The 27,447-nt window shown below is 51.3% G+C and overlaps 1 protein-coding gene, 1 long non-coding RNA gene and 1 pseudogene across 10 annotated transcripts; 1 reads left to right on the forward strand and 2 right to left on the reverse strand.

Moving 5' to 3' along the window:
• Window positions 1-9,284: 9,284 nt before the first annotated feature.
• On the reverse strand, window positions 9,285-19,875 carry Fam110a (family with sequence similarity 110, member A). 8 transcript variants are annotated; one of them, XM_039105051.2, is made up of 3 exons: window positions 13,192-13,315; window positions 12,265-12,436; window positions 9,285-10,815 (listed from the first exon to the last, which is right to left on the reverse strand). In XM_039105051.2, exon 3 carries the CDS (start codon window positions 10,737-10,739, stop codon window positions 9,849-9,851), a length of 891 nt encoding a protein of 296 aa, XP_038960979.1. In that variant the 5' UTR covers window positions 10,740-10,815; window positions 12,265-12,436; window positions 13,192-13,315; the 3' UTR covers window positions 9,285-9,848. The 8 variants fall into 8 exon arrangements, with proteins under 8 accessions (XP_038960979.1, XP_006235296.1, NP_001231697.1 ...); XM_006235234.5 differs by having other exon boundaries at window positions 12,265-12,414; window positions 13,192-13,314; NM_001244768.1 differs by lacking the exons at window positions 12,265-12,436; window positions 13,192-13,315 and adding an exon at window positions 19,682-19,875.
• Window positions 13,443-20,613, forward strand: LOC120101754 (uncharacterized). 2 transcript variants are annotated; one of them, XR_005502655.2, is made up of 4 exons: window positions 13,443-13,580; window positions 13,731-13,864; window positions 14,370-14,481; window positions 17,432-20,613. It is a non-coding gene; the product is annotated as an uncharacterized LOC120101754 (long non-coding RNA). The 2 variants fall into 2 exon arrangements; XR_005502654.2 differs by lacking the exon at window positions 17,432-20,613 and adding an exon at window positions 15,061-15,410.
• On the reverse strand, window positions 23,068-23,404 carry Rps29-ps15 (ribosomal protein S29, pseudogene 15; annotated as a pseudogene).

Genomic DNA, 27,447 nt, shown 5'->3' on the forward strand with positions numbered 1-27,447 from the left:
CTATGTCACCCACAGAGAAATTTCTTCCGACCTTCTGCCTCTTTACCACACAGCCTCTGCTCAGCTGGAATTCATCCATGCATACCAAAGCCACCTCCGAGCTCTCCTCCCTTGGGCAGTGGCCAGTGGTGAAACCCTCTAGGCATGATTATAGTCATGGGTTTTAGATCTTGTCTGTTGACTTTGATGCTAGAACCTTAACCTCTCTGGGTCTTGACTGCCCGATCTGGGAAGTTTGAGCAGTGTCTGTCTTAGAGGGTTGTAAAACCTCAGAGAAAATGGAGGAGAGGCACCAAGCACAATGTCTGGCCCATAGGATACACACACACACACACACACACACACACACACACACACACACACGCAAACACACGCACATGCATGCACACATGCACACACAGCAGGACCCAAAGTCCAAACACAAGTTCAGATGGGATCCACCCGCACTTATACTGATGCTGTGTGGCCCCGGTGTCTGTTAGTTACTGTTCTAGGGTTCAATTCCACAGAAAAGCAAATTAAAAATTCCTTTATCGGGTTCACAAACCTTCCTTCATAGCTCATCCCAAGTCCAACTTAAGTTCTGAGAAAAAACACCCACTTCTCAGTTCTGGCTCAGACTCTAATTCTACCATGAAATAATGGTATAGCATTGAACATGTCCTTGCCCAATCAGTTCATGGGACACTGATGCTATTGCCAGAAACCCAGGGTTTTGAGGTAAAGGGGAGAGCAGACTCCTGAGATAAAGAGGAATAAGCTTCCTAAGCCAGGAGGGTGTCTTCAAAGGCAGTGTGGCTCTCCCGGGTCTACCCTAAGCCTTTGCACCCCTCTCCTGTGTCTTTCACTGCACCTGCTCACTGAGACTCCCCGTGTTACCCCTGCTGTGCCGTTCCACACAAACAATGATTCCCACCCACCCACCCAAAACCAGCCATCTGATCCTGTAGAATCAGATCCCAAGCTCAGTGCTTTTCCCAGCTATCGTGTGATAGCTCCCACAGGCCGGAGGCCACCAAGGTATCCCGCGTAGCCCCCAACAAGGTTGCCTCTGTGGTTACCTTGGCCAGGGGGAGTTGGGTGACACCAGAGAGTGACACAACTGTAGTTATAAGCTGGACTGTCCAGGATGGAGCTGGGTGAACCCTGGCAGTTCAGCTACTTCCCCCTCTAGAGCAAGCCCCTCTAGAGACCAGCCAGAGTCTGTGGCTTCCCTCTGCAGGGCACCAGAATGTCATGGTTCTACCCACCCCTGCCTTCCTGACCTCACTCATGACTCAAGTGCCCAAGACAGACTTGGCAGCTGGCTACAGAAGGCATCTGTGAACTGAGGGAATCAGTTGGGGTTATCATGGCCTTTGTGGTGACAGCCCCTCATGTGCCCAGCAAGTGCACAGGTGGTAGCCAGTGTTTGAAATGGCAGGAAGAGATGATTCCACAAGTTGGGAACGGTATATTTCTTCCCCCATACCTTCCATGTGCTCTCGACTTCAAGTACTAAGACCCGAGTTAGCTGCACCAACAGCCAGAGGGCTGGAGGGAACTAGCTAGTTTAGTTTCCCCAGAAATACAAGCAGGTCTGGTCCAGCCCAGCCCACAGCATTCATCTCCATGGAAACCAAACTTCTCTTAACCTGGGAGGCAATGCTGATGGCATGCTAACAATGACGCAGCTAGCTGACATTTTCAGGCCTTGAACCCGTGATCTGCATCTCTCCTGCCATGGTAGGTGCTATCTACCATGCTCCAGGTGAGAAAACTTAGGCTCAGAGAGCATAGGTGATTTCTCCAAACCACAAAGCAAGCTAGAGGCAGAAGCAGAATTCCAATCTTTAGATGGTCAGGTGTTAGAGAGGTGAGTCCTGCCCTAAACACTCCGATCCTTCAGCACTGGGGAAACTGAGGCTTGTGGAGAAAAAATCTGGGGGTACACATTTATAGAACTCCCCCAAAGTTTCACTACCTTAGCCCCACAGGCAACTGTACCCTCAGGGCCTAGAAGAGGACTTGAGGCAAAATGGGTCCTTACTGAATACAGGAAGAAAGAAGGGAAGGAGAGAGGGAGGGAGGGAGGCAGGAACCGAGTCTCTGCCACCAAGAGAGCTGTAGGGATGGCTGTATGCTCAAAGCCACAGTAGCAAGGTCGGGAGCCAGTGAAAAGTGGAATCTTTCCACCCCTCTCGTACAGGCTGCGTCATCCTGCAGGTATGTAGACCACGCCATTCCTGGGGCTTCGTCATACCCACAACCAGGCCTGGCGGACACCCAGCACAGAACCTGATGCCTATTGGCTGGGTTTTCCTGTGGGTGTGAAAACCAAAATATTACCCTAGAGGTGGAGTCGCGTAGCCAAGCTGGGCCAAACCCAAAAGGCAGTCCAGGCGTCCAGCTGGGTCTGTCTGTGTTGGGCTTGGCGGCTGCTTCCTTTGAAATCTGTTTACTTTTTCTGCATAGATAATAAATTCATATATGATCCCAACTCTCAAAGGCACAAAAGGAAAGGTGTCCCTCCCACCACTGACCCCAGCCACCCAGCGGATTTTATCTTCAGGGATGGGAGTGGCATTTACTGGGACTTCTATGCCTTTGCAGCCATGTTCCTGTTCCCACAAACAGCCAGCACGACCACTGGCCATTGCTGTATGCTTACACACCTCCTGTATGCTTGCACACCTCCTGTATGCTTGCACACCTCCTGCAGGCTTGCACACCTCCTGTATGCTTGCACACCTCCTGCAGGCTTGCACACCTCCTGCGAGCTTGCACACCAAATGTGCATACAGCACTTTTGACTGCCCCATAGGATTTTTCGGTGTAGCTTGGCCTGCATTAAGCAATTTTTCAGAAATAGCCATTTTCTATTGCTAATACAAGCAATGGGGAGAGGAGGAGAATGCCACTCTTGCTGGCAGAGTCTGTTTGGCGCTCAGCTGCTTGCCCACACTGAGTCTTTGAGGGCCGTCAGGTACTGAACGTGCTCTAAAGCCCCACTTCTCAGAAGACTTCCTGTGCTCTGACCCCGCTGAGCCTGTGGAGAAAGGCAGCTGGGGCAGGCCTCTTCATTTACCACTGTCACATACACAGCTGCGGAGGGATCCAGTTACCCAGGTGTCTGTGAGCCTCTGCCCTCCCTGCCTGTGACCTCGAGCATGTGACTTCCCCTTCTAAGACCATATCAGACCCAGATCTACTTCATGCCAAACCTGTGTGCACTACCCTGCTCTGTGATTGTCTGTGGTTACAGAGGAATTCATTACTGAGTGGGCATATGGTTTTCCTTCCGACAATCCAAGTATTTAAATACTGATAACAAATCAAAGTTGGGAAACACTCCCTCCCTCACCCATGAGCAGCACAAATGATACTCATCCTGACAGTGTCTGCAGGGATGCTGGCACTTCTCCTTTGCTGGACAGGACAGCATGGGTGGGCAGCGTGCCCTGTGTAGAGGTACCAAGGTAGGATTTGAACCCAGACCCTCTAAGTGACTCCATATGCTCTTGGTTATCAACCTCACTGATTCCAATCGACCACAGCAAAGAGAGCATTCTTTGAAAGCATGACACACACGTGTGCACGCATAGCCATCCACTGGTAGAGGTGAGCAGACCTACCTGTGCTCCCATGGAAGCAGTGCTCTGCCCCCAGAATGTCCCCTCAGTCTGGCAGCCGTCCTATCTAACTTGGGTCTTCACCAGCTAAGCAGCCACTGCATAGGAGTGAAATCAGATCCCAGGCTGAGAGCGAGCTTTTCAAACTGTAGGATTAAGGAATTATCCCAGCCCCATAGACACGGAGGTAAGGTTAGGTGGGAAGGAGACCAGCTTGCCGGTCAGAGCTTCAGAACGTGGGACCAGCTGTCAGGTGATAGGGCTCCGCAGACTTTAGCCCAGCGCCAGGCAGGAGGCTCCAGACAGAACCCTCCCTTCCCCTCCAGCAGGACACCACAGGAGAGGGGCCTCACTAGGGGGTCATGTTGCACTATTTTCAAACCCGGAGGCCAGGCAGAAGGCCAACTCTGCCATCCCGCAGACTCTGCTCCTCACAGTGGGGGGCTACATGTGACAGTCCTGAGCTGCTCTCTTGCTTTATGACAACCGGGAAAGGAAGGAACAGGAAGAAGAAAGACTGCCACCCGACTGGAACCTGAACCAGCTTGCTCTGTCATTCATCCTCCGTGCAAGCTGGGGACACCAGAGCAGAGAGAATTCCCTGCTCCTGGGGGGACTGTTCTAGTGAGACTGACAGACTGACATCAGTGGCCTCTGTGTAACACACCCCTGGAGGTGGTAAACCACAGTAGGTGGCCCAGAGACCACCACTGCCAGTGGTTATATCTGGGCTTTGGGTAAACAGGACAGAGCTCCCTGAGGGGGTAACACAGACACAGAATAAAGGAGAAAAGGAGTCCTGCGGGTCTCCAGCCTTGGTAAGAAGGCAGTGCATGCAAAGGCGCTGGACAGAAATGTGTGTGGCATTCCTGGAGTAGTAGGGAGGTAGCATGGAGTGTGGAGAAGCGGGCTCAAGGTCTTGACAGCCTGGTCAAGCACACTTTGACCGTGAGGGTGTAGTCCTGGCAGAATGGGCTCGCAGTACTCCAGGCTCCCACAGCTCCATACACCAAGTCCAAACTCACCTTTTCTCTACGCTTCCACCACAGGACCCTTGCACATGGCACCTGGAATCCTGTTCTGTTTTCCTACCCTTCAGGCCTGTTAGGCTTAGTGCAGGGGCCACAGTTTCGGTTCTTACCCACTGGAGAGATGCAGTGATCAAAGATGTTACCTGTCTAATTCCCAACTACTTGGTTCCAGCTCAGTTTCCAGCACACTATGGGTTCTCAGGGATGCTTCTCGTACACTTATTCTACAGATTCTAGGATTTCCTCAAGGGGCTCCAATATAAAGGGCTGGAGGAGGGCTCGTTCAAAAAACGCACCTTCGGAGTTTCAGAAGGGAAACAGAAACCAGTAAATGAGCCACTGTCTGTCATACAACTCTGGAGAAACTGAGGGAATTGTGGCCAGGTTTGGAGGCACCAGGCAAACATGAACAGCAACTCATGGAGAAACAACGATCGTGGAGAAACAGGGAAGGACATGCAAAGGAGACAGGGGGTGCAAGACATAAATATTGTATAGTTGCTTAGTGAGAAATTGTGGTGCACACTGAGTTAGAGTACGTGAATAAAAGCTAACTTCCTTGATATTAATCAAAAGGAAGTTTGAGCATGGGCTCATGCATCATGCTAAGCACCTGTGTGCACCATGCTAAGCTCATGTGTGCACCATGCTAAGTTCATGTGTGCACCATTCTAAGCACCTGTGTGCACCATGGTAAGCTCATGTGTGCACCATGCTAAGCTCATGTGTGCACCATGCTAAGCACATGTGTGCACCATGCTAAGCACCTGTGTGCAAGTCCTCCCAACAACTCAATCACCTGAAAGCTCATGACTGCTTCCAAATGAGAAAGCAGACCACATGGCCAGTGAGGAGAAGGGCTGAACGGGGGGAGGCCAGCAGGCTGCTGTACTCACTATGAAGACAACAGATGGCAAAACCAATCGACGTTTGTCCAAAATTAACCAGTGAGGGTGGGGCCCCTTAGAAACACAGAGGTAGGTACCAGGAAAAGAAAACAAACAAACAAACATAAACAAGACAAATAGCTGAACATGGTTGCTTTGGAGAAAGGAGACTGGAGGGGAAGAACGTTTTCACTGAGGCTGTTTAACCCATACAGATGCAAAGGGGAGCCCATAGGTGGGAGCGGGACTTGGGGGGGGGGTGTGACACGAGTGACTTCCCACAATGATGGAAATAGGGCAGCCAGTAATGAGCAAGTGATGATGATGATGGTGGTGGTCGTGGTGATGGTGATGGTGATGGTAATGGTGGTAGTGGTGTTGATGGTGATGATGATGGTGATGGTGGAAGTGGTAGCGGTGGTGGTACTGATGGTGATGGTGATGGTGGTGGTGGAGGAGGTGGTGGTGGTGTTGATGGTGATGGTGGTGGTGGTGGTGATCATGGGGCTGAGGAGATGGCTCAGTGAGTGAAGTGTTTGCTGCACGAGCATGAGGACCTGAGTTCAGATCCTCAGCATTGCAGGAACATGCACGGGTTGTCAGGGACAGACACTGTGTCCCAGTGAACATCTGTAACCCCAATATTGCAGAGACGCACAGGCGGCTCCCTGGGGCTCGCTAGCTTGCTAGCATCCCTGAACAGGGAGAATTGAATTCCAGGGTCATCGAGAAACCCTGCCTCAAAAGCCAAGATGAAGGAGAGGCAACAGAGGTGGCCCTCTGGCCTGCACAGGTACACGTGCAGACAAGTACACCTGTATAAACACGTGTACACACATGCACACTACATACAATGATGTTATATCATAGCCTGGAGGGAAGGGTGCGGATGTTCACGCTTCGCTTAGGAAAGCTTTATAAGACGTGTTGATAGTATGGAGAGATAGACGGGTGGACTGATGGACTCCAGGCAGAACGAATGCAGTGAGGCAATGAAGTGCATTCGGAGGTGGACAAGTGGATAATTTCTTCATGTTTCTGATTACGAGCCAGGGAAAGCGGGCCATTTCGTGTGTTATTCGAAACATATACTATTGTTAGGAGCCTCGCTGGGGGCCTGGAGTGTGGGCTCAGCAGTTTACCTGTTGCTCTTGCAGAGGGCCTGGGCTCGATTTCCAGCATCCACGTACAACCATCCCTAATTCCAGTTCCAGGGATCCAGTGCCCTCTTCTGACCTCCACAGTCACCAGGCACATGTGGTGCACATACATACTTGCAAGCAAAACATTCACATACATAAAATAAAATAATCTAAAAGTGGCAAAACTAAACAAAAAAAAAAAAAAAAACCAAGCAAGTAGGGTTGCTCTGCCCACACCTGGATAGACCACACACCTTCTGTGTAGGCAGGGGTAGCTGTCACTATACTCTAGCCTTTGTCCCCACTGTGCTCTGAGAACTCAGAGTTCAGGGGACAATAGCCTAACTCCTCACTGCTCTGTGCTCCCCAGCACCCGGGACACCAGGCCAGATGGAGACGTCTGCCCTGGATCTCCTGGGATGCCCTGTTAGCAGATATAACCATTTCACCAGAGACAGTCCCTATAAGCTAGCTGCATTCCACTCTCTGCCAAAAGGTAAACTGAGGCTGGCGTGTGGGGCTTTTCCCAGGGGCCCTTTACACCTCTAGCACTGAAGTGAATGGCCAAACCAGTCTCCCAAGCTCCTTTGTGTATGGTCAGCTAGGAGGGAGGAACAGAAAACGGGTCTCTGCCTAATTAGGCAGCCCGGCAGCTGGGGCCAGGCTGGCTGGGAGCCCCGGGAGCCCCGGCAGCCGGGGCAGCAGCTGCAATGTCTCTGTGTGGCTGAAAAACAGCAGCTCTTGAGCTTAGGCTCCTGCTTCTCACCCCACAGGGGAGGTAGGACAATGGAGGAGCAAGTTCCCCAGATCCTAGGGCTGCCAGGAAAGGGGAGTCTCACAGCCTTCTGCTTCCACAGATTCTTAGAAGCCTGGGAACCTTCCCAAGACCAGGCAGCACCTATGGCAGAAAGCAAGCCAGGCCCAGCCCCACGGCCACCTTCAGTGATACCCTGCAGAGTGCCCAGCTACGGGGAGACACAGCTCTACATTTAGGGCTGATGTCCCTGGGTGTCCTTGATTTAGACTCCTCCACCAGATTCTGTTCTCCCTGAATACTGGGATGAGGACCATGTCTGATATGGGTACCCAGTAGGTGCTTAACTGATAAAAGAACTTGAGTACACGGGGAGGGAGACGCTCCAGGGTGGTGCTGACTACTGTGCACTGTCTGGACTGTAGCCCAGGCTGCCCTGCAGTCCTGCCCTGAGATGGCCCACAAGTCACCACCACTCCATGTTCCACTTCCTGCTCTAAGACCCCACACCTGCCTCTCCAAACATCACCTCATGTATCCGATGAGAGGTGTGGCCAGGAATAACCCCTACTCCAGGAACTGCTGTTCACTACTGTTCCTGAAACCAGAATCCTAATATCTTTTTGTTTTGTTTTTCAAGACATGGTTTCTTTGAATAGCACTGGTTGTCCTGTGGCTCTGTAGACCAAGCTGGCCTCAGCCTGTCTCTGCCTCCCAACTGCTGGGATTAAGGTGTGTGCTACCACTACCCTGCCAGAACCCTAATTTCTTCACATGTCAAGGGCAACCAGCTCACCTACCCTGACTGGCTGGAGCACTGAGGGTCACAAGTCAGAAAGAGACCATGGCCCAAGGCCAGTAGGGAAACCAGAGGGGCAGGGTGGCTGGCCTGGATCTCTCCTCAACCCCACTCCTTCTCAGCCTCCATCTCCAGATGGAGTGGGAAACAGAGCCTGTTCTCAGTTCCCCTTCTCTCAACTGCCCCAGACTTTGGGGGTTGGCAGCAACAGACAGCTATGCTGACACAGATGTTTGTCAACAACTCGGGAAATCTCTTTAGTGCTTAAAATAAAACCAGCATCAAACCTGTCACCACCACCCACCTCCCATGTTTCCTGTTTCTGAAGACTGGAGCCAAGGCAGCCTGCAGGGAGGAAACACTACCAAGGACCCCTCCCCTGGGGGGAGGCAGTCAAGCCATCCCCCAGGTCACCCTTTGTGAACCCAGGGAGCCTTGTTGCTCCACTACACTGGGGAAAACTAAACAGGGAGAGCAGACAGAAGGGAGGCCACAGCATCCGTGCTTAGCTGCTCTGCTGGCCCAAGCACTGGGATACGGATCATTTCAAACCTTCCGGAATACAAGGTCCCAACCCCAAGAGACTTGTACCACCTAGCTCTCCACTGAGGCACAGAAACAAGACTGGCCTGTCCAGGGTCACCTGGGGTCACAGGCAAGGCCACCACTCTGGGCTGTTCTTGCCTAAGTCCCTCTCAGCTCCAGACCCTACTCTGGGGCCTGGTAACTGAGAGTCAGGGTCTTCTCTTGTGGGCATCCCTTGGCTGGGGATGCCTTTCTCTGAAAGTCCCTTCCTTTCAGAAAGAAACCACTCTCAGCTCTGGTTCCACTCACTGGCTGGCTGCCTCCTCACCTACAGAAGAGCCTGCAGGCTTCTGGAGAAGGTGAGGATGTGCTACTGGGAGGTCCCAGGTGTGGCCTGCCTGCACTGCCTTAGAAGAGTCACTGACCTCCTGCATACCAGATCTTAGTTCAAAAATCGTTCCATTCTGAAGGCCCTACCCCAAGACTTCCCACACTTCTTCCCCTGTGAACAGAGAAGAGTCCGAAGCTCCCGACCTTGAGAAACAAACATTTGTGTTTATTAGCCACAGATAATTCAGAGCGTCAGGCTCCTAACCAATCCCTCCTATAGTCTACCCACCTAGGCCAACTGCCAAAGACCAGGAAGAGCAGCAGACAGGCCCCATCCTTTCAACCTCCTCCCCAGGGTGAGTTCCCAGGAAGCCAGGGCCCTTTGGGTAAGGAAGAGGAAGTCAGCAAAAGAGGACAGACAGGGAAGAAGGAAATAGGGTCTGGGGCAGACAGACTTGGCAAAGCAATTGATTCCCAACTCAGTGGAGAGTAAGCAGCCCAAATCCAGTCTCACCCGAGGAACCACGCAGAAGCATACTTGTGTCACAAACCTTGTTAGGGGGTGGGGGAGGCCAAGGGCAACAGCAAACCTCTGCAGGTCAGTCCTTGCTTGCCAGAGGATGCTGGTCTAGGTCTAAGTCTTGGCCTCTACACTAAATTCACCCAAGGGTCTCTGGGTCTGCAGGAAGGCAGCCAATGGATACAGGAAAGGACAAAGTGCCAACTGTCTCTTCATGATGTCCTTCCAGGAGGCCTGAGTCCAGGAGGCCTAGCCCTCTGTGGTGGGAGGGTCGCGTGCCTGCCGCAACCCATACAGCCACTTGATCACACGGGCATTTCGCTCGATCACAGACACCCCATAGGGGACCCGCTCTAGGGTCCGCTCTTCCACTGTAGCAGAGCTGCGGCGTGAGCAGCCCCCTTCAGAGCTGCAAGGTCCAGCACTTGGCCCGGCTAGCGACACGATGTCCGAGCTAGCCCTTGCCAGGTGGGCCACCCCCAATCCTCGTGCTTCCTCTGGGTCCAAGCCGCAGAAGTTAAAAAAGCGCTCAAGATCGGCTGCTGCCCTGGAAAAGCGCTCACTCAGGTCCGACTTGGAGCGTTGCAGACCAGGGGGCCGGCCCGGGCTGGAAGTGGTAGCGGCGCCAGGTGATGGATAGGGGCGAGCTGGTGAAGCAGGCAGGGGACGAACATCCACTCGGCGCACAGCGACAGTACTAGGAGGCGGACGAGGAGGGGTGGCTGGTGGGACCTTGTGGGCAGATCCTTCTGGCCGTCCAGGTGTTCGGTTGGCCTCAGATGGGGACACGGGACTATCACACAGGTTGATTAGGCTGCTAAGGATGTCTAGGTCCAGTTGGGGCCGGCGACCAGAACAGGGCAGGACTCGGCGACTGGGTGTGAGCACTGGGCCGCGAGAACCTGGGCTGAAGAGGGGCTGCCTGGCGAGCGGGGGCTGCACAGGTTCTTGGCGGGTGTTGGCCACGCGCAGGCTCTTGACGTACTTAGCCTTATCAGCCTCCAGGCGTTCCACAGCACTCGGTTTCCTGGCTCCCCCATCTGCTGGCCTTGGTAGCAGGTAGCCGGGGACCTTGGTTCGCAGGCGAAAAGGTAAAGCGGGAGTGGTGGGGGCTCCCGGGCTCAGCGTGTCCACGGGCATGGCCGTTACATACCCCGAGGGCAGAGGCGAGAAGACAGATACAGGCACAAAGTTGGCAGCTGGATACGGGGCTCCGCTGCAAGCAACGAAAGAAGACAGGCTGAGCACGTTCAGACAAAGGCTCACTGGCGGCGAAGCCTGAGCTATTATAAGGTAAAGGACACGCCCCTGCCTCTCACAGAGCCAATCACCAGGCAAAATGTACTCCGGGAAGGCCTATGGCCCCACCCACGGCATTTCCCTCCAATAGTGGGCGGGACCCGCACAGCTGAGGGAGAGAAAAGTGGTAGAGAAGCCAGGTCCACTTTAAAAAGGGTCCTCTCGGTTGGGGATTTAGCTCAGTGGTAGAGCGCTTGCCTAGGAAGTGCAAGGCCCTGGGTTCGGTCCCCAGCTCCGAAAAAAAGAAAAGAAAAAAAAGGGGGTCCTCTCAATGGCTCCATTTAGGGGTTGGGAAACTGAAGCTCGAGGGGCAATGGGTTTGCTTAAGCCACCCCTTACTTCCAAGAGAGGGGGCTACTAGCGACCGGGCAGTTGGGGTTGAATGACCATCATCCACATCCCACCTGAACTGCACAGAGATCCAGATACCACCAACATCCCGCAACTAGCCCAGGCAGGAAGCTGCGCAGTGCCAACCACCTGCCTGGACATGCCAGGCCCACAAGGGGCACAAAAACAAAAGGCTGTGAGAGAGAGAGGCAGAAAGGCCCCACCCCCACCCCGTAGAGTCCAGATTAGGGTAGTTTCCAAGATATGGCTTCAAGGCCAAGCCCATGGAGATCCAGGCATGTGGACAGGCATAAACATCAGCCCCAAGCTATGCCGGTGCAAAGACCTATCCAGGTCACAGCCCCACCAAGTGTTATGCTGCTGACCAACCACCATGACAGTGCTCATGGGCTGCAGGGCCCATGTCTGGGTGCTCAAGTGTCCCCATGGTTATCTAAGAGTCAGATGTTAGACCATTACAGCAAGTCAACCCTGCCATCTCTGTTTCCAAGGAAAGAGGGTCAGAAAGTGCCAGTTTCCCCATACCCAAGGCCCCTCAAATATGCACAAGGTAAAACCCATATTCCAAACCAAGGGCATCTGCAGTTGAGATCACTCAGCAGCCACTAGCCATACCTCAAGTTCTCCATGGTCACATGGGACGTGGTACTATACCAGACAGACTGGGCCAGAGCATGCCCAAACACAGAAGAGCCTCACCGGAACAGCCAGACATCTCAAGACAACGCTCTCCACTGTGTGCCTGTGTGCCAGACGCTCACAGCTACTTTCCTACCACCTCCAAGAGCCTGAAAGCCACTGTTACCATTTTGTAGCTGGGAAAACTGAGACTCTGGGAAGTGACTTCCTTAGGTCACAGAGATTTAAAAAGCAGACTCCCATGAAGCCTAGCTTGAACACACTAATTCCTACCACATCACTTCTCCACGTACCACACAGACAGACAGACAGACAGACACACACACACACACCCTATATCTCGTCTCACTATATCCATTGGTACCATATAACTTACTGTGGATATGAATCTTTCTTTCTTTGCTGTCCCCAACTCCAAAAATGTCAGCTCCACGAGGGCACAGGTTTTGGCTGCTTTGTTCACTGAGTCTCAGCTTCATGATGTGGCTCTCAACACATGCTAGATATTCCACAAGTGTGTCCTGAACTAAAATGCTCACGGGAGTCAGCTGAGGACCAGCACACCAGTCAACTAGAGTGGCCCCGCCCACCACAGGCGGATAGGTCCAGGGTGAGGGGTGGAGTGTCACTAGCACCAGCAAACCAAGACTAGCTTTCTCTAGGTTTTTAACTGTGAGCAAATTCCATCACCATTTTAAAACGACAAGTAGTACAGGGCAAGCATAGTATGTCTACAGATCTATCTGCTCTCCCCAGCCCCCACGGAAGTTTTGGGGGATAGGAGGAAGGCTTCTCCCAAGGCTTAAGAGGTTGTTGGGCAGAAAAAGAAGGCTGGCCCACACAAACAGACCCTCAACTGACCTTAAGTGGTTTAGGTCTAGCCAGCAGAACTGTTAAGAGTCCTGTTCAGGTAGCCAGATCCTGCCTCACCTCCCTAGCCCCCACATCTGCTCTGCCACCCAAACCAGTCCAACCCGTTGGTGGTGGCTGAGGCAGTTCCCTCCCCGACATCACCTGGGAAAGAGGAAGGAGGTCAGAGGGGCAGGGCTAGGGCAGAAGCTCCCCCCACCAGCACCTTGCTTTTATACCCACCACCTAACACTACAAAGAAATGGGGGGGAGGCAGATTGTGTTCCCAAGCCTGGTCTGGTAGACACCAGGGTCCCCGTTCTCCCACCAGCCTTGCACCTCGCACAAGAGGCAGCTCTTAAAAGACTGTTCCTCTACCTATTAAACCCAGTTAAAAATAGACCTCCCTGTGCCTTCGGGTCACCGCTGGAAAGATCAAACGGGTTCGCAGCACCTGAAAAATGGGCAGCGCTCCCGAAACCAGACGCACTGTCATAAACTGAGGCTCTGACTGTGGAGTTGGCAGACTCCGCCCCCTCCGAGGGTCTCTAAGTCCGATCCTGGAGGGCAGGACCTAAGCCCAGCAGGGACAAAGGAGACAGCTGGTAAGAGCTAATCACAATGAGCCAGCCGATCCGCACCAACACACGTCACAGGGGCCCCTCCAAGAGGAAACTAAGATCCCGGTCGCCAAATGAGATTTAACGTCTCCCTTGAGGTCTCTTTTCACCGCGGGCTTCCAAATGCTGCCGCAAATGGTCCGAAAAGCACCAACCTTGAGCCTTTCTGGTCACTATTCCAGTGCCGTAGCCCGACTTCGTCCCTCCCTCAGGCTCCCAAGGAGTAAGTAGATCAGGGCTCCAGGAAAGCCCCTAGTTTTGGTTTCGAGTCGTCCTCACTTGGAGGCAATCCTGGAGACTCAGGCGGTGAGGCTTGAGCTGAGCTAAGACTGTGTGACCCCCCTCCCCTCATCTGCTATCTCTCTCTGAGCAGGAGTCGGCCCTCGGCTCGAATACAGACTGAAGACAATCCCTGATGTGCCCCTCACCCCCAAGCACCGCAACATACCTGGCTGTGCAAGCCGCCTCCTTCCAGCAGCCTGCACGCCTCCCGCCCACCTGGTTCAGGTAGCTGGCTTTTGCGCAATTTCCGGGGCCTGGCAGGTGAACCTGCCGGCTGGGAGTGTTCCAGGAGAGGGAAGGAGGGCCAGGCAGTGACCGAAATGGGCGACAGACAGCCCGGTGTGGAAACCTAGCCGGAATAGCGCCCCCAGGCTCACCCAGCCGGGCTCTTATGCGACTTGGAGCCTGTACAGCCGGCAACACAGCTGATGGAATTGGGCTGGGTTCTCTCTGATGTCCCCGGCCAGGCACGGGAAAGTGCTCTTTCTGGGCTTTTAATCTTTCCGTGATTAAACGAGGTGCAGTGAGCATTAGTGTGGTCTGGGTAGGCTTCCTATGAGGCAACTCCATTGTCATCAAGCTGACTAATGGAAACCCCAGTCAGGCCAGGCTGAGTCACTTTCCTAAAGTTGACGAAGGGGTTTGGGGGATGGGGCCTGGGAGGTCCAACCTGGCCACTTTCCCTCCCACCACTCCTAAAATGACACCCTTTTCTCCTGTGTGCCCGCAGGTGGCTGGGTCACAGTCCCATGAACAAGAGTGGGACCTTGGGGGACAGCCCACCATGAGCTCTCAAGGCTTGAGGTTGACTGCAGATTTGTGCCAGCTGGGAGGATAAAGAGGTACAGCCACAGCACAGTGGCATGAGATGGCCCATTTAACCCTTGAACAGCAGGACCACCAGAAAGTGGGCAATCTGAAACCCATTATTTCACTCCAACCCTACATGGGGGGATCCCTGGCAGGGGTCCGCCTGTACCCTCTGCCAGTCCAAGCCTTCTGTCACTTTCCAGGGTATTGTGAGGTCCAGGGGAAGGAGATGCCCACCAAGCCCTCAGATCTCAGGGGCCGGGGGGGAAAGCACTCCTGTATCCAGGTGGAGGCTGCCCCGGGACTGGAGGGGAGGAGACAGGAAGTGGTCCTGTCCACTTTCCTTCCCTCTGAGCACTGCTGCTCCCTCGGGTCCTGGCTATTAATGGGACTGGGATACAAGTCATCCGACATGGCTTGCCAGCTCCCTCACTGCCTGGACCTAGCTGGGATAACAAAGAAACAAGCTTGAAGCTGGCCTTGGGCACTAACTGGAAACTACAAAGACTGCACTTGTGGGGGTGAAGCACGGGTCATTTCTTTGGCAGCAGACATTGTTTGAAGCTTTTTGTTGTTGCCATCAGTAGAGGATGGGTGTTTGTTTTAAACAGGGTTTTACAGGACAGTACAGGCCAGTCTGGAACTCTCCATCCTCTTGCCTGGACAATCCTTCTGGAGCTACATGGTGCACACCGCTGTGCCTATCTCAAATTATTCGTGAACTCATTGAGACCATACAGCCAGCAAATGACAAAATCTGGATTTGAGCCCAGACTTGGACATGGGAAGGAGAGAAGCAAGAGACCGAATGTGCCTCCTGGGAAATCCGTCAGACCCCACAGACAGCTTGCTTGGGCTCCATAAAGGAGCTGCCACCTATGGAAACACATACAGCTATGTTTGGGGCTGCAGCTCCCTCAGCTGTTTCATGGGACAATGATGACAGTGTCTTCCTAGCAGATAACACTTCACTGCTGCGCTTGACTGCCATACACTCCCAGGGATAAACTCCAGCCCCCCATACAGCCCTCCAGTCTCTGCCCACCCCATCCACACTGTCATTCCTGGCCCGGCCACAAAGCCCTCTTAGCTAATCCTTTACAAAGGTCTTTCCTGCCCCAGGGCCTTTGCACCAACTGCTCTCTGTCTAGACCCTTATTTTAGATGTCGCCCCTCTGAGGTCCCTCCCTGTCTACCCCAGAGAGGCCCCTTTGTTCCCTCACAAAACACCTTGGCATTCCCAGTGTTCACTTGTGATTTCCCAGCTGCCCACTGGACTGAGCCCCACCCTTCTGCTGTGTGTCTTCCTCCCAGAAACAAACGGGAAGAAGCATCACTGACCAAGAGGCTAGAGGGGGCCCAGGCCAGCATCAAGATACACATGAAACACACACAGACTTCTGGATGTCAATCACACTCTAATTTCCAAAGGAAGAAAAGAGGGGGAGGGGGAGGAGACGAGGAGGAGAGAGGAGCATAGAAAAGCCCTGGTCCCCAGCACAGTGCCTTGTAGGAGGATTTGACAAGATCTTGGTAATCAGCTGGTTCACTGGTCATTTCTCCCCCCTTGTAATTAATAATTAGCTGGGGGTACAGGGAGAGACCTGAGTGCCAAGTCTCCCCTAAGCTACCACATTACTCTGCCTTTCCACAAACAGTCCTCTGCCAGCCTTCCATCAACCCTGTCCCAGTCGGGACACTTCCAGCCATGCCCTTTTCTCCCTCCAAAGATACAGAGCCAATATCTTCAGGGCTCCGTCCCATCCAAACCTCCAGTGCAGGGAGCGTCTCCATACCTGTTTTCCCCACTATAAAACAGGCCCAAGGCAGGGCCACTTCCAAGTGAGAGCCATGATGACTGTTGGACAAGAAGCTCCTCCAGAGCCCAGCAAGACAAGAGCAGCAGTTTGGTGCAGTCAGTTGACTGCCCTTCCACATGGAAGAAAACAAAGCCGGCCATGGGGGCCCATACCTTAATCCCAGCACCAGGAGGCTGAGGCAGGAGGATCATGAGTTCAAAGCCAGCCTGAAACACACACACACACACACACACACACACACACACACACACACACACACGCACTTTACAGAGCGAGTGAATGCAAGAACTATGTTCAACATCACTTCACTGGACCATTAACTAGAAGTCAAAATCCCAGCAACAGTGTCACACCCATTAGCACAGATCCTACCCAAAACATTATGATGTTATTAAGTGTTGGTGAGGAAGGGCGACCTTAGAACCCTGTTCAGTGGTGATGAAGTGACAACCACAGCAGACTTCTAAACACTCATTTCAAAGAACCTACAGTGTTCGAACACTCATCCACAGTGTGCATGCTGGCAGAAACGCTCGCATGGAGTCCCCAGCAGTCATTAGTCACCACAGCCGAGGGCGTGCACAATGCAAGTGCCCACCAATGAACGAATGGGTAAAGAGACGTAACCACACACGTCCAGTCGGCTATTCGGTCTTTAAGAGGGAGAGCTGACTGATGTGCTATAGTAGGAATGGAACATGAAGACGGTAAGCTGAGTCCAGGCAGACAGTGACTGCATGCTTCTGTGTATAGAGTCAAAACACCAGAACGGGGTAGGGTGGCAGTGCGGGGGGCGGGGGGGAGTGAGAGTGGGAAATGACTGGTAAAGTTAGGGCGAGGGAGATGACTTGGGGTAAAAGTACTTGCCATGCAAGCCTAGTGATCCGAGTTCAGTCCCCTGGCCCCACAGTGGAATGGGAGAACTGACTCCTCTAAGTGTCTTCTCGAGTGCCTGCTGTAGCATATGTATCCATGAAATAAAAGCAGAAATCCCTCATTTCGCAGAGTGGAGGGAAATCAGAGCTCACACTGGTAAAGTTCTCAGCCCGGGACAAGGGTTCCAAGCCCAGGCAGTTGTGTGTCCCCTCTTCCCAGTAGATTTCTAGGGTTGATCATTTTATGATAGTTTATCCGCCCCACCTGCTTTTCTGTCCTGGCTCAGGTTTGGTAGCCAGGGAGGCCTCTGGCTGCTGCAGAAGAGGATCAAGAAGGTTCCGGACAGTGGGGAAGAGCCAACACAGCTGTCCAGGTCAGACACCCGACCGGGCATTCTCCAGGGCAGGCCAGGTTCCAAGCTATTTCTGGAGTTTTCACCAGGCTCATGCCCTGGCCTGCCCAGGAGTCAGCCTTGCTCAGAGTAGCTTTGCACAAATCTCAGGAAGAGAGTTACAAGTGGGCCGCCATGGGAGGGGCAGGGATGCCTAGGACAGTGAGCTCCTGCATGAATCCTTCCCCCAAACACTCTCCACTAACAAAGTCTGGGGCTCAGTTTGCACCCTGACAAGATGGGAACAAAGGCAGACTTGCAGTGAAGGAGAGAGGGAGAGAGGGAGAAAGACTAACAAACAAGGCCTTAGGGAAGGGCCTGACACTGAAGGGAAGGTGAGGCTTGAATTAGGCCTGTGGCCACACCCACTTCCTGTCCTACAGTGCCTTCTGCCTTGGCTTGAACTCACAGCTCAGAATGTGAAGAAACTTGCCCAAACTCACAAAGCCAATGACAAACCACAGGTAGGGCAGTGACCTCATAACTTTCTGCAAATGTAATCACTGTCTGTGGCTTCTCAATTAGTTGACCCACAGTCCACGATTAGGATTGACTGCGATGCCCATCGTGCTGTGTATATAATTCCCACCCAGACCCTTTGCTCAGTAATCCACGTTCCTCTTGGTGCCGCATGAGTATCTAAGGAGTTTCTGATTATTTCCCATCAGTCCCTACTGATGGCCACTCTGTGTCTGTCCACAGCACCTGTCATTTTGCATAGAGTGAGGTAGCTGGATGGGGGAGTGAGTGTGTGTGTGTGTGTGTGTGTGTGTGTGTGTGTGTGTGTGTGTGTGTGTGTATTAACAGTGCCTATGCTGGCTCTGCTGGCCAGAGTCCACCTGAGTGACACCACCCTATCCTGCTCCACCCCCCCCCCCAGTACAATACACACCAAATGGCCAACAGATGTTGGCTTTGATCATCTTGAGTCTGCAAGTTTGGGGCACCCTGATAATTTGTGCCCGTGTTAAGCATCTCACGTGCCTGACACATTCCACTGGGGAAGATAATAAACCGCCTAATAAGATACCTCGTGCATAATATGGAACAGACGCTACTGAGAAAAGCAGGACACTCAGGGAGGGACCAGGCTACAGGAAGCTTGACGATGTGGAAAGAAATGAGGCAGCGGTATAACTCATCTAGTAGACGCTCGCTTAGCAGAAACCAAGCCCTGGGTTCTATCCTGAAAAGGCATAAAACTGGTGTGCAGGTGGCACACGCTTGTCATCAGAGGACGCTGATTTAGGAAGATGGAGAGTTCAAGACCAGCCTGGTATAAATAGTAAGAATGAGGCCAGCTAGGGCCATACAAAAGTTAGGGTGGGGAGCATGACACAAACACAGATGGACAAACACAGATGGACAAACACAGCTCCTCCAGGGCCAGAATGAGGCTCAGAGAAAGGGTAGTTCCCCTCAGGAGAGATCCTTCATCGAATGGGCGATTCCCTGTATCAAGAACTGAAGACGATTGCATAGTTAAGTCTGTGACTTTGAGCAAGAGCCTCAACTTCTCAGAACCTCAGATTCCCCACCTACGAAAGAAGATCAACAGCAGGAGAGTAGATAAAAGTACAGCCTAAATTAGATGCTCCACTTGGGAGGGCCTGACCCTGCACCCAACTCTAAAGTCCAATTCCAGCAACTCTGGCTTAGAGGCACCTCCAATGCATACAAGCGCAGGCGGGCGGGCGCGCACAGACCCACATGACTTCCAGAGCCTTTGGATCTGTAGTCCTAGGGAATCCACCCTGCCCCGCCCCTTCCCCCCAAGGAGGGCCCTCAAAGCGGGAAGCCCTGGAACTCCAGACTCTTTAGGCAGAAAGCTTCCAATGGGGAGGGAAAGACTATATTCTGAAGGGGAACTCCAAGGGCCGGTAGGGCAGGGTTGCCTAGTCAGGAGATCCCCTGAGCCATGTCCTCCCAATAGGCCCCTGAAAGAGTAAGCCGGTGGGGTACTCTGATTTGCTAGGAGCGGGGGCTGCAAGATGGGACAGTGGAACAACCTGGATTCTCTGCTGGCCCCCCTGGGCTGGACACTAGACATGAGCTCTCCTCTGTCGACCCCCTATGCTGAAACACTTGCCCGGGTTGATGCGTGGACACTGCCTAAGGACCCCCGCCCCCTTACCCCATGCTCACCCGCAGCCCACGCCCGGAGGAATCCCGCTCCTCGCTGGCTGCAGAGGCTGACAGCTGATGGTCCCCGCGGACCTGAGGAGGTCACAGCGTGTGGAGACCGGTCGGCTCTTCCGAGCGAGAGGTCCCGGCCGTCCCACAATCCCGCCGGGAGACCGTCCCCAGGGCCCAGAGGAAAGGGAAGTGAGCCCGCCGTCCCCGTCGCTGCAATGGTTCGCCCCGGACTTCCTGATTGGCCGGTCGCTTCCGTTCGAACGGCGCGCCAGCCGGGTTGCCAGGCAACATCAGGAGCGGCAGATGCAACCCAGCGGCTGCTGCCCTGAGCCCAGCTGGTCGCTCGGCCTTCCGGCTGCCCAGGCCTTGGCAGATCTTTCTTCTCCTCTTCCAGCTGGATTTCCTCGGTCTCCAGCTGCAAGCAAGGGTTGCTAGTCCCAAATTTGTTTGGTTTTGCACAGACCCTAGTACCAACATTTTTGAGTTTTGAGGCAGGGCCTTGACACATAACTGGCCGCAGCCTCCGTGATACTAGGATTTTAGGTCTATACCACACCTGACCCTCTCTTCACTTTTTTTTCTTTTTGAGACAGGGTCTCACTAAGTTGCCCAGGCTGACCTTAAATTCATGCTTTTGTCTCAAATTTGCTATATCTGCCTGCCTCAGTACATCTACCCATGAGTTGGTATTAAATGCCCAGCCACCAAGCTGGACCCTACTCCCAACTCAGCAGCTACCTCTTTGTGTGTTTTCCCACAATCCTCTTTCCCTGTCTGTTCCCCTAACTGCAATGATAAATCAGTTTTTAAATGCACACATCAGTAGTTCCCACGGTGCTTATCAAAACCAGATCAGTTATAGTATAGAAGTCCGTCCTGGGAAGAAGCTGAATTGAGTTTTCTACATAATTCTTCTCAGTACTCATGACCTAGCTCCGAGGTACCTACCTTCAATTGTCTGAACTTTCCAGTTGGAAATATTATACAGTAACTTACAACGATGCGGTTAAATAACATTTAAGAACAATGGAAGAATGTTAAGGAAGTGTCATGTTTTAAACACAGTTCAAATCACTCCGTACAACACAAATAGATAATATATAACCATGCTCTTCATGTAATAAACCTATCCCATTTACAATAACACCAACTAATTTTTACATTTAAATTATACTTTTATTCATCTTTGAGAATTTCATACACACACACAATGTATTTTAATCATATTTACTTTACCCTCCTCCCCTTAACTCCTACATCCACCCTCACTTCCTCCTTTTTTGTTTTTTTATACGCCACCGAGTCTAATCTGCCCATCTATTCGTGGCAGTAGGGCCATCCACTGAACCATGATCAAACGGTCAAGGGCTGCAACCTTGTAAAAACACGGACTTTCTTTTCTCCAGAAACATTCAGCTGTTCCTAGCTCCTCAGTTCAGGGTAGGGGCTCATAAGCCTCTCCCGTCTCTGTGCTGCAATGTTAACTGGCTTGATCTTGTGCAGACAACCACAGCTGCTGTGGTTCACAAGCACAGTGGCCCTGCAGCACCGGTAAGAGTCTGTTTTGCTCTGTTCCTTTCTGCTCGCTGGCTCTTACGCTCCTTAAGTCTTGATTCGATACAGATTTGACACTTGTGGCAGAGCACTCCACAAACTCTTGTTCCCATCTGTGCACCACTGGGCAAAAGTAACACATAGTTCCCAAAAACAACATTTTGTACCTTGCAGACCTCCTTTGGATCGTGTGGCCATTTTTGTAAGATCCCACACTCACTTCTTACAACTTGGTGCCCCATACAGGAGCTTTTTCTCTATGGCCAAAGGTCTTGGGGATCAGATTCCTGTCCTGGGAGCTGCATTCTGCTTCTGCTGCACCCTTGCAGTGGCCCTGGGTGGGGAGACACTCTCCGGCTCCAGAACTAACAGAAACCTAAAAAGTCAAAAGTAGATCAGCGACTTAGAGCTGAGGGTCCACAGAGAGTGCCACAGCAACCAGGCAACCTCACGTAGGAACCAAGTGGATTATAACGTACTGCCTTGGTGGATGAAGGTGGGGGTGGTGAGAATGTGACTAGGGTGACTGTCATAAGGTCACTCTGAGAATGGGGAACAGAGGTCCTAGAAACCTCCAGTGCAGGGGCACTGAGTACATCCAGGCAGGACCAAGGTAAGGATCGGTGAGGATTCTCCCTCTGACACTCCCGTAGCTCATCAGGGTGGATGTGGAGGCTCTGTGAATATAGGTCCCAAACCAAGATAAACGATAAAAGATCTGAGGCCCATAGGAATAAGATTCTTAACAGATGGCTAAGCAGTAACGAGCGCTAGCTGGTCTTCCAGAAGACACAGGTTCAGTTTCCAGCAGCTACACAGAGCCTCACACCATCTGTAACTGCAGTTCCAGGGGATCTGATAGTCTCGCATGGCCTCAGACTCGGCCATATGCCTGCCTCTGATTCCCGAATGCTGGGATTAAAGGCATGAGCCACCACCTCTCAGTAATCCAAATACATGGTTTAAAAGGACGATGTTCTCCCAATTAGTCCTCTGGGGCACAGGCTCTGGGTAGCTATTTCCTGTAACAAAGTCAAGCTGAGGACTCAAATAGATAATAGGTGGTGACCGACCAATCGGATCAAGTCCTCGGACCTTACTCTATTCCTGTGCTGATTTGATATTAGTATTGAGTGTTCTCTTCTCTAGTGAGAAGAGGGGGTAAGAAGAAAGGTCTCTTGAGAAAAAAATCTTCCCTGAATACATGTGTCATGGTAGCCGACGAAAGATTCCCCAGCCAACAACCCATCAAGGCCACACCACCAGGAGGAAAATTGACTACCCTGGTCCTAGAATACAGAAAAAGGCCTTTAGGGTGCAACAGGAGAAAGAAGAGGGTCAGAATTCCCAGAGAGTGGAGAATCAGATGAGAAAGTACTTGGTGTTAGACACAGAAGAGCACTCTGGGACACGAGATGCTAAAATTACATTTGGTAGCTAACATCTGGCCAGACATCGCAGGAAAGTTACAGAAGACTGGAGGGTGGAGGGTCAGAAACTTGAGTTATGGAGGCCTATGTTAACAAAGAGTGAAGAAAAGCAAGAGCAAAAGCTTTCAAAGTCTACTAAAAAACAAGCCTCGCAGTAAAGCGGGACCCAGGAACTTAAGGTCCAAGTCAGCAGGCAGGGGAGCCCTGTCTCAGTTTTCTTCTCTGTTGTATTAACCCACTGACCATAATCAAGTGTGGGAGGCAGGGTGCTGTTGGCTTCACTTATGGGTCCCAGTCCCTCACTGATGGAAATCAGGGCTGGAACTGAAGCAAAGACCATGGAGCTGCTTACCGGCTTGCTTTTCGTGGCTTCCTGTTTGCTTTCTTTTTTTTTTTTTTTTTTTTTTTTTTTTTTTTTTTTTTTTTTTTTTTTTTTGAGGCCTTCAGTTTTTTATTCTGTGTGCACAAAGACTAGCATGATTGGTATCACAGGGTAGACAGTTGGTTTCACTGGGTAGACAGTCGAATCATCCATTCAGGTCGCTTAGTCCAACTTAATGAAGCCTATGTCCTTCGCGTACTGACGGAAGCACTGTCGGCACATGTTCAGCCCGTATTTACGGATCAGACCGTGGCGGTTAGAGCAGACGCGGCAAGAGCGAGAACCCTGGCCGAACTTCCGCGGGTGACTCCAGTAGAGCTGCTGGTGACCCATCTTGCCTTCAGACGCCCAAGGAGGAAAAAGCCCTGTTTGCTTTCTGATCCATCCCAGGACCACCTGCCCCAGGGTGGCACGACTGCCCCACTCCCCCAAACCCCCATCGCCACAGCAGGCTGTGCCCTCCCACATCGACCATTAATTCAAAAACTGCCTCACTGATAGATTCGCCTCCAGGCCAATGTGACGGAGATGTTTTCTCAGTTGAGATTCCCTCTTCCCAGAAGACTCTAGGTTGGGTCAAGTTGAAAGAAACAAACTAACAAAAACAAACTGAAAAGGGGACTAGTACAAGAAAATTCCACGGAGAAAAGAGAAAACAGTGTTATAAATGTACGTGGAGTGGAAGGATAGTTCAAAGGGGATTGCCCTGTCCTTAAAAAAAAGGGGGGGGGCTTGGGGATTTAGCTCAGTGGTAGAGCGCCTACCTAGGAAGCACAAGGCCCTGGGTTCGGTCCCAGCTCCGGAAAAAAGAAAAAAAAAAAAAAAACCTTCTCTCAGAAAAAAAAAAAAAGATTCCTTTTCAGCAGGTTCTAGTGGGGATGCCCCATTGATCTACAAGTGGGAGCGAGGGAGAGGGACTGATTTTTCTGGCTGTTTTGCGGGCTGTGTGCTGCTCCCTGTTCTAGCTAGACCAGGAAGAATGGCTTCTGCCCTGCAGAATTGCACTGACAGAATTAACACGTAAGTTATCCCCCACACCCCACTCTGTGCTCCCCCTGACTTTTGTTTGCTAAGAAAGTACTTCAAGGTCCCTGATAATCCCGGAATCACAAAAATGGAAACTTTATAACTCTCGCGCTGGGTCAGACCATTGGAGGAGGAAAGGGTGTTAAAAAAAAAAAAAAATCCAAGCAGAAAAGAATGTCACAGTGGGAGAAAAGCTTGATGATCCCAATTCACTGCGATGTGCACATCTAATCTGGCTTCAATTCTTGTTTAAGGAAATAAGAAACAGGTATAAGAGAGAACTGTTGAAAAGGTTGTAAGCTTCATGCTTATGATTTTGGTAACAAGTGTTCGAAAAGAATAGAGAATGCTTCAGATAAGGGTGGCTTTTGGAGGTTAAAACAGCTTCGTCCCGAAAACGAAAACTGACAGATGAGGACAGAAGCCAAGTCACAGAAGGTCTGAGCAAGTTGTACAAGGCCCGTGAAGGACAGGGCTTAGGACTGCATGTGTTTGACGATCAAAGGTCATTCTTTGTTAAAAATCTCCCAGGCTATGCCGATCTACTCACAGTAATCTTTACCAGAACAAGCAGGAATGTCTGATAGAGGCAATTATTTGTGGTTTTGCTAACTCTGCTAGGATATAAAGACTTGGGGAAATGGAGTCATGACAAGAATCAAGATTCATTTAAATCAGCCTAGGTTGGTTTGTCTAGTCCTTACCTTCATGCTACACAGAAGCAGAATTGAATGACTCTGAAAGCCATCCTCCTGGCTTTCAACTACCAAGTCCCAGAAGCCTACACCAGTGAAGAGAGAAGTGTCAGGAGAGGACAGCCTCTTGTCCTCCAAGGCTAGCCAGGACTCAAGGCACAATGGGACCCCTCTGCAAATCACTTGTCTCTTGATTTAAAAGGCTGCAATGTCTGCGGAGACTGGACTCCAAACAGCGCAGATCTTATAAGGAGGGGAGTCACCGGGGACCCCAGGCTATGTGTGCTGCATCACAGGCTATCATGGTATAAACTCTACTATTGCTGAACATGTGTGTGGGACATGTAGGACTGACAAAAAGATAGGCAAGCGGAAGGAAGACATAACCTCATAATCTGAGACCCTGAGTATCCAGGGAGATGCCACAGAAACATCCAAAGTGAGTCAAGTGAAATAGTTACTGGTTTACGGTAAACAATGAATGGAAACCTTCCCTCTCCTCCATGATGAAAATAACCATATAATGAAGATACTCTTAGAACCCACCACTAATACCAAATCAGACAGCAGAGGCCATTTCAACTGCCACAGCTCTAAACCAGTTTGGACATTGTCTGGGACTGTCATACTCCTCAGTACTCTCCCTCCTCAGGGAGAGCTGAAAGAATGAATCAGATCCTTAAGTGGCAAATTACTACGTTAAGCTTAGAGTCTCATTGCCTTGGGCTAAGAGTTTGCCTGTAGCTTTTGCTTGGAATCCCCACATCCCTCAGAAGGACCTCACACTCTCCCTTAGGCTGTACGGATTGCCCCACTTGAGAAGGGCCTTACCACGTGGAAACTATGTGCTGGGCCTCTCCCTCAGTTTGCTTTCTCTTAGATGACAAGACCTGCCTGCTCTGACCAGTCACTCAAATGTCCAGCCCATGCCTCCCAGTCTGGGGACTGAACAACCATAAAAATCTAAAAAGAGAACCAATTGGAATGGACACTGGCGGGGCCCCTTCGTGTGCTGTTAGCCAGGGAAACCGAGGTCTGGATAGCCTGAGAGAAGTTGGACATATTACCCCTGACTGCTGACAGCACTGCCTGGGGAAATTGGTGGATCCTACCACAAGGAGACCTTTTGAAATGAGGACTATGAAAGACTTGGCTTTAGCCTTTTTATTCTGCGGAAAGATGATGGGAAACTTAGTGACTGATGTAAGAAAAACAACCTTTGCACTAACTGTTCAATTTGGTCCATGTCTGGTCACACACTATTGAACCCAGAAACCCAGAGATTCCCAAGGTTGATCACGGGGAGTAGAAACTTAAGATATAAAGCAGACCGTAGAGGTTGGAACTGGGGTGAGGGAGAGTAGTGAATGAAGGGTTAGGATGGGTTGAATACTGTCAGTGCCTTCCATAAGAGTGACTGTTACACCTGCCCAGGAGGGGACCAGAAACTTGGGTGGTCCTGGTCCCTTCCAAAGGACCACAGTGGTCCTAGGGATACAATGCATGCTCTTCCTTTTCATCTTGTAAGTCCATTTCCTCTGTCTTCCCAACCACCTAGGAACTTAGGCAGAAACCCCGGAATTATTTCACCTCTCTTGTTAAGAACCAATTATTCCTCATGCCTTGAAAGATGAGGAGAGAAATTGGAATTCTTGGGAATGTGTGCCTTTGAGATAGCATGTGCTACCCCGTGTGTTGCCAGGGGAGCAGCCTGGTGGTATATGTAGGACCATTAATAGAAACCTCACAGGCCAATTGGACTAGGCCCTGTACTTTGGTCTGATTGGCTGGCACTTTTACTATTGCACACGCTTTCATTGGGAAGGGTGCATCTAAGCTGGACAGTGATGGCACAAGCTTTTAATCCCAGCACAGAGGAGACAGAGGCAGACAGCTATGAGTTCAAGATCAGCCTGATCTATCTATAAAGCAAGTTCCTGGACAGTCAAGGCTACACAGAGAAACCCAGTCTAGAAAAGAAAAGCAGAGGATGAGTGTTTCTGGCTGAAGAATGGCCCTCTGACATTCTACTAGAGGGTCAAGAGGAGTCTCTGATGAGTTTTAAGGCTAGGAACCAAATAGCAGGATTTGAGTTAGTACTACTCTGAGCTCCTACTATAAATTAGAATGTAGACTGATAAAAATATAAAGACTGGATCTATACATGTACCGAGTTATACTAGGGAGCTCTATCAAGGGTACAAATGACTGATCATCAGTGGGATGGTATGGGAAAACAGTCCAGCTGTAGACAGGACGTTAGCAGAAAAGGGTGGCGTCCATGTGATGATAGTGGTCAGTGTTGTACTTTCACTCTTAATGACACAGCTCCTGGTGACACAATTATAAAGGCTCCTTTGGGGACTCTCTCCTCGGTTAACCAGTTGGGAAGGATTCTTTTTCTAATATAGGGGAATGAGGGCTTGGAAGATGGAGAGGAATTATAACTTCACTTCTCAACTCCCTTAATAGCAGCAGCTGGGTACTGTGTGAGCCCGTGCACACGACAGCTAATCCAAAGACTCGTTGAAAACAACTATATTTGGCAAAACTCCTATATCATATCAAAATAATGTTATCGGTGAGTAGCTCAGAACAGGAAGGCCAAGCAATGCTGACTAAATTGGAAGAAGAAATATATAAACAGGGGGAGGGGGAGCTGTGGGAAATACAAACGAAATGTACAGT

Source organism: Rattus norvegicus, chromosome 3 (assembly GCF_036323735.1).
Source record: "Rattus norvegicus strain BN/NHsdMcwi chromosome 3, GRCr8, whole genome shotgun sequence".
In the NCBI taxonomy this organism is placed as follows: Eukaryota; Metazoa; Chordata; class Mammalia; order Rodentia; family Muridae; genus Rattus; species Rattus norvegicus.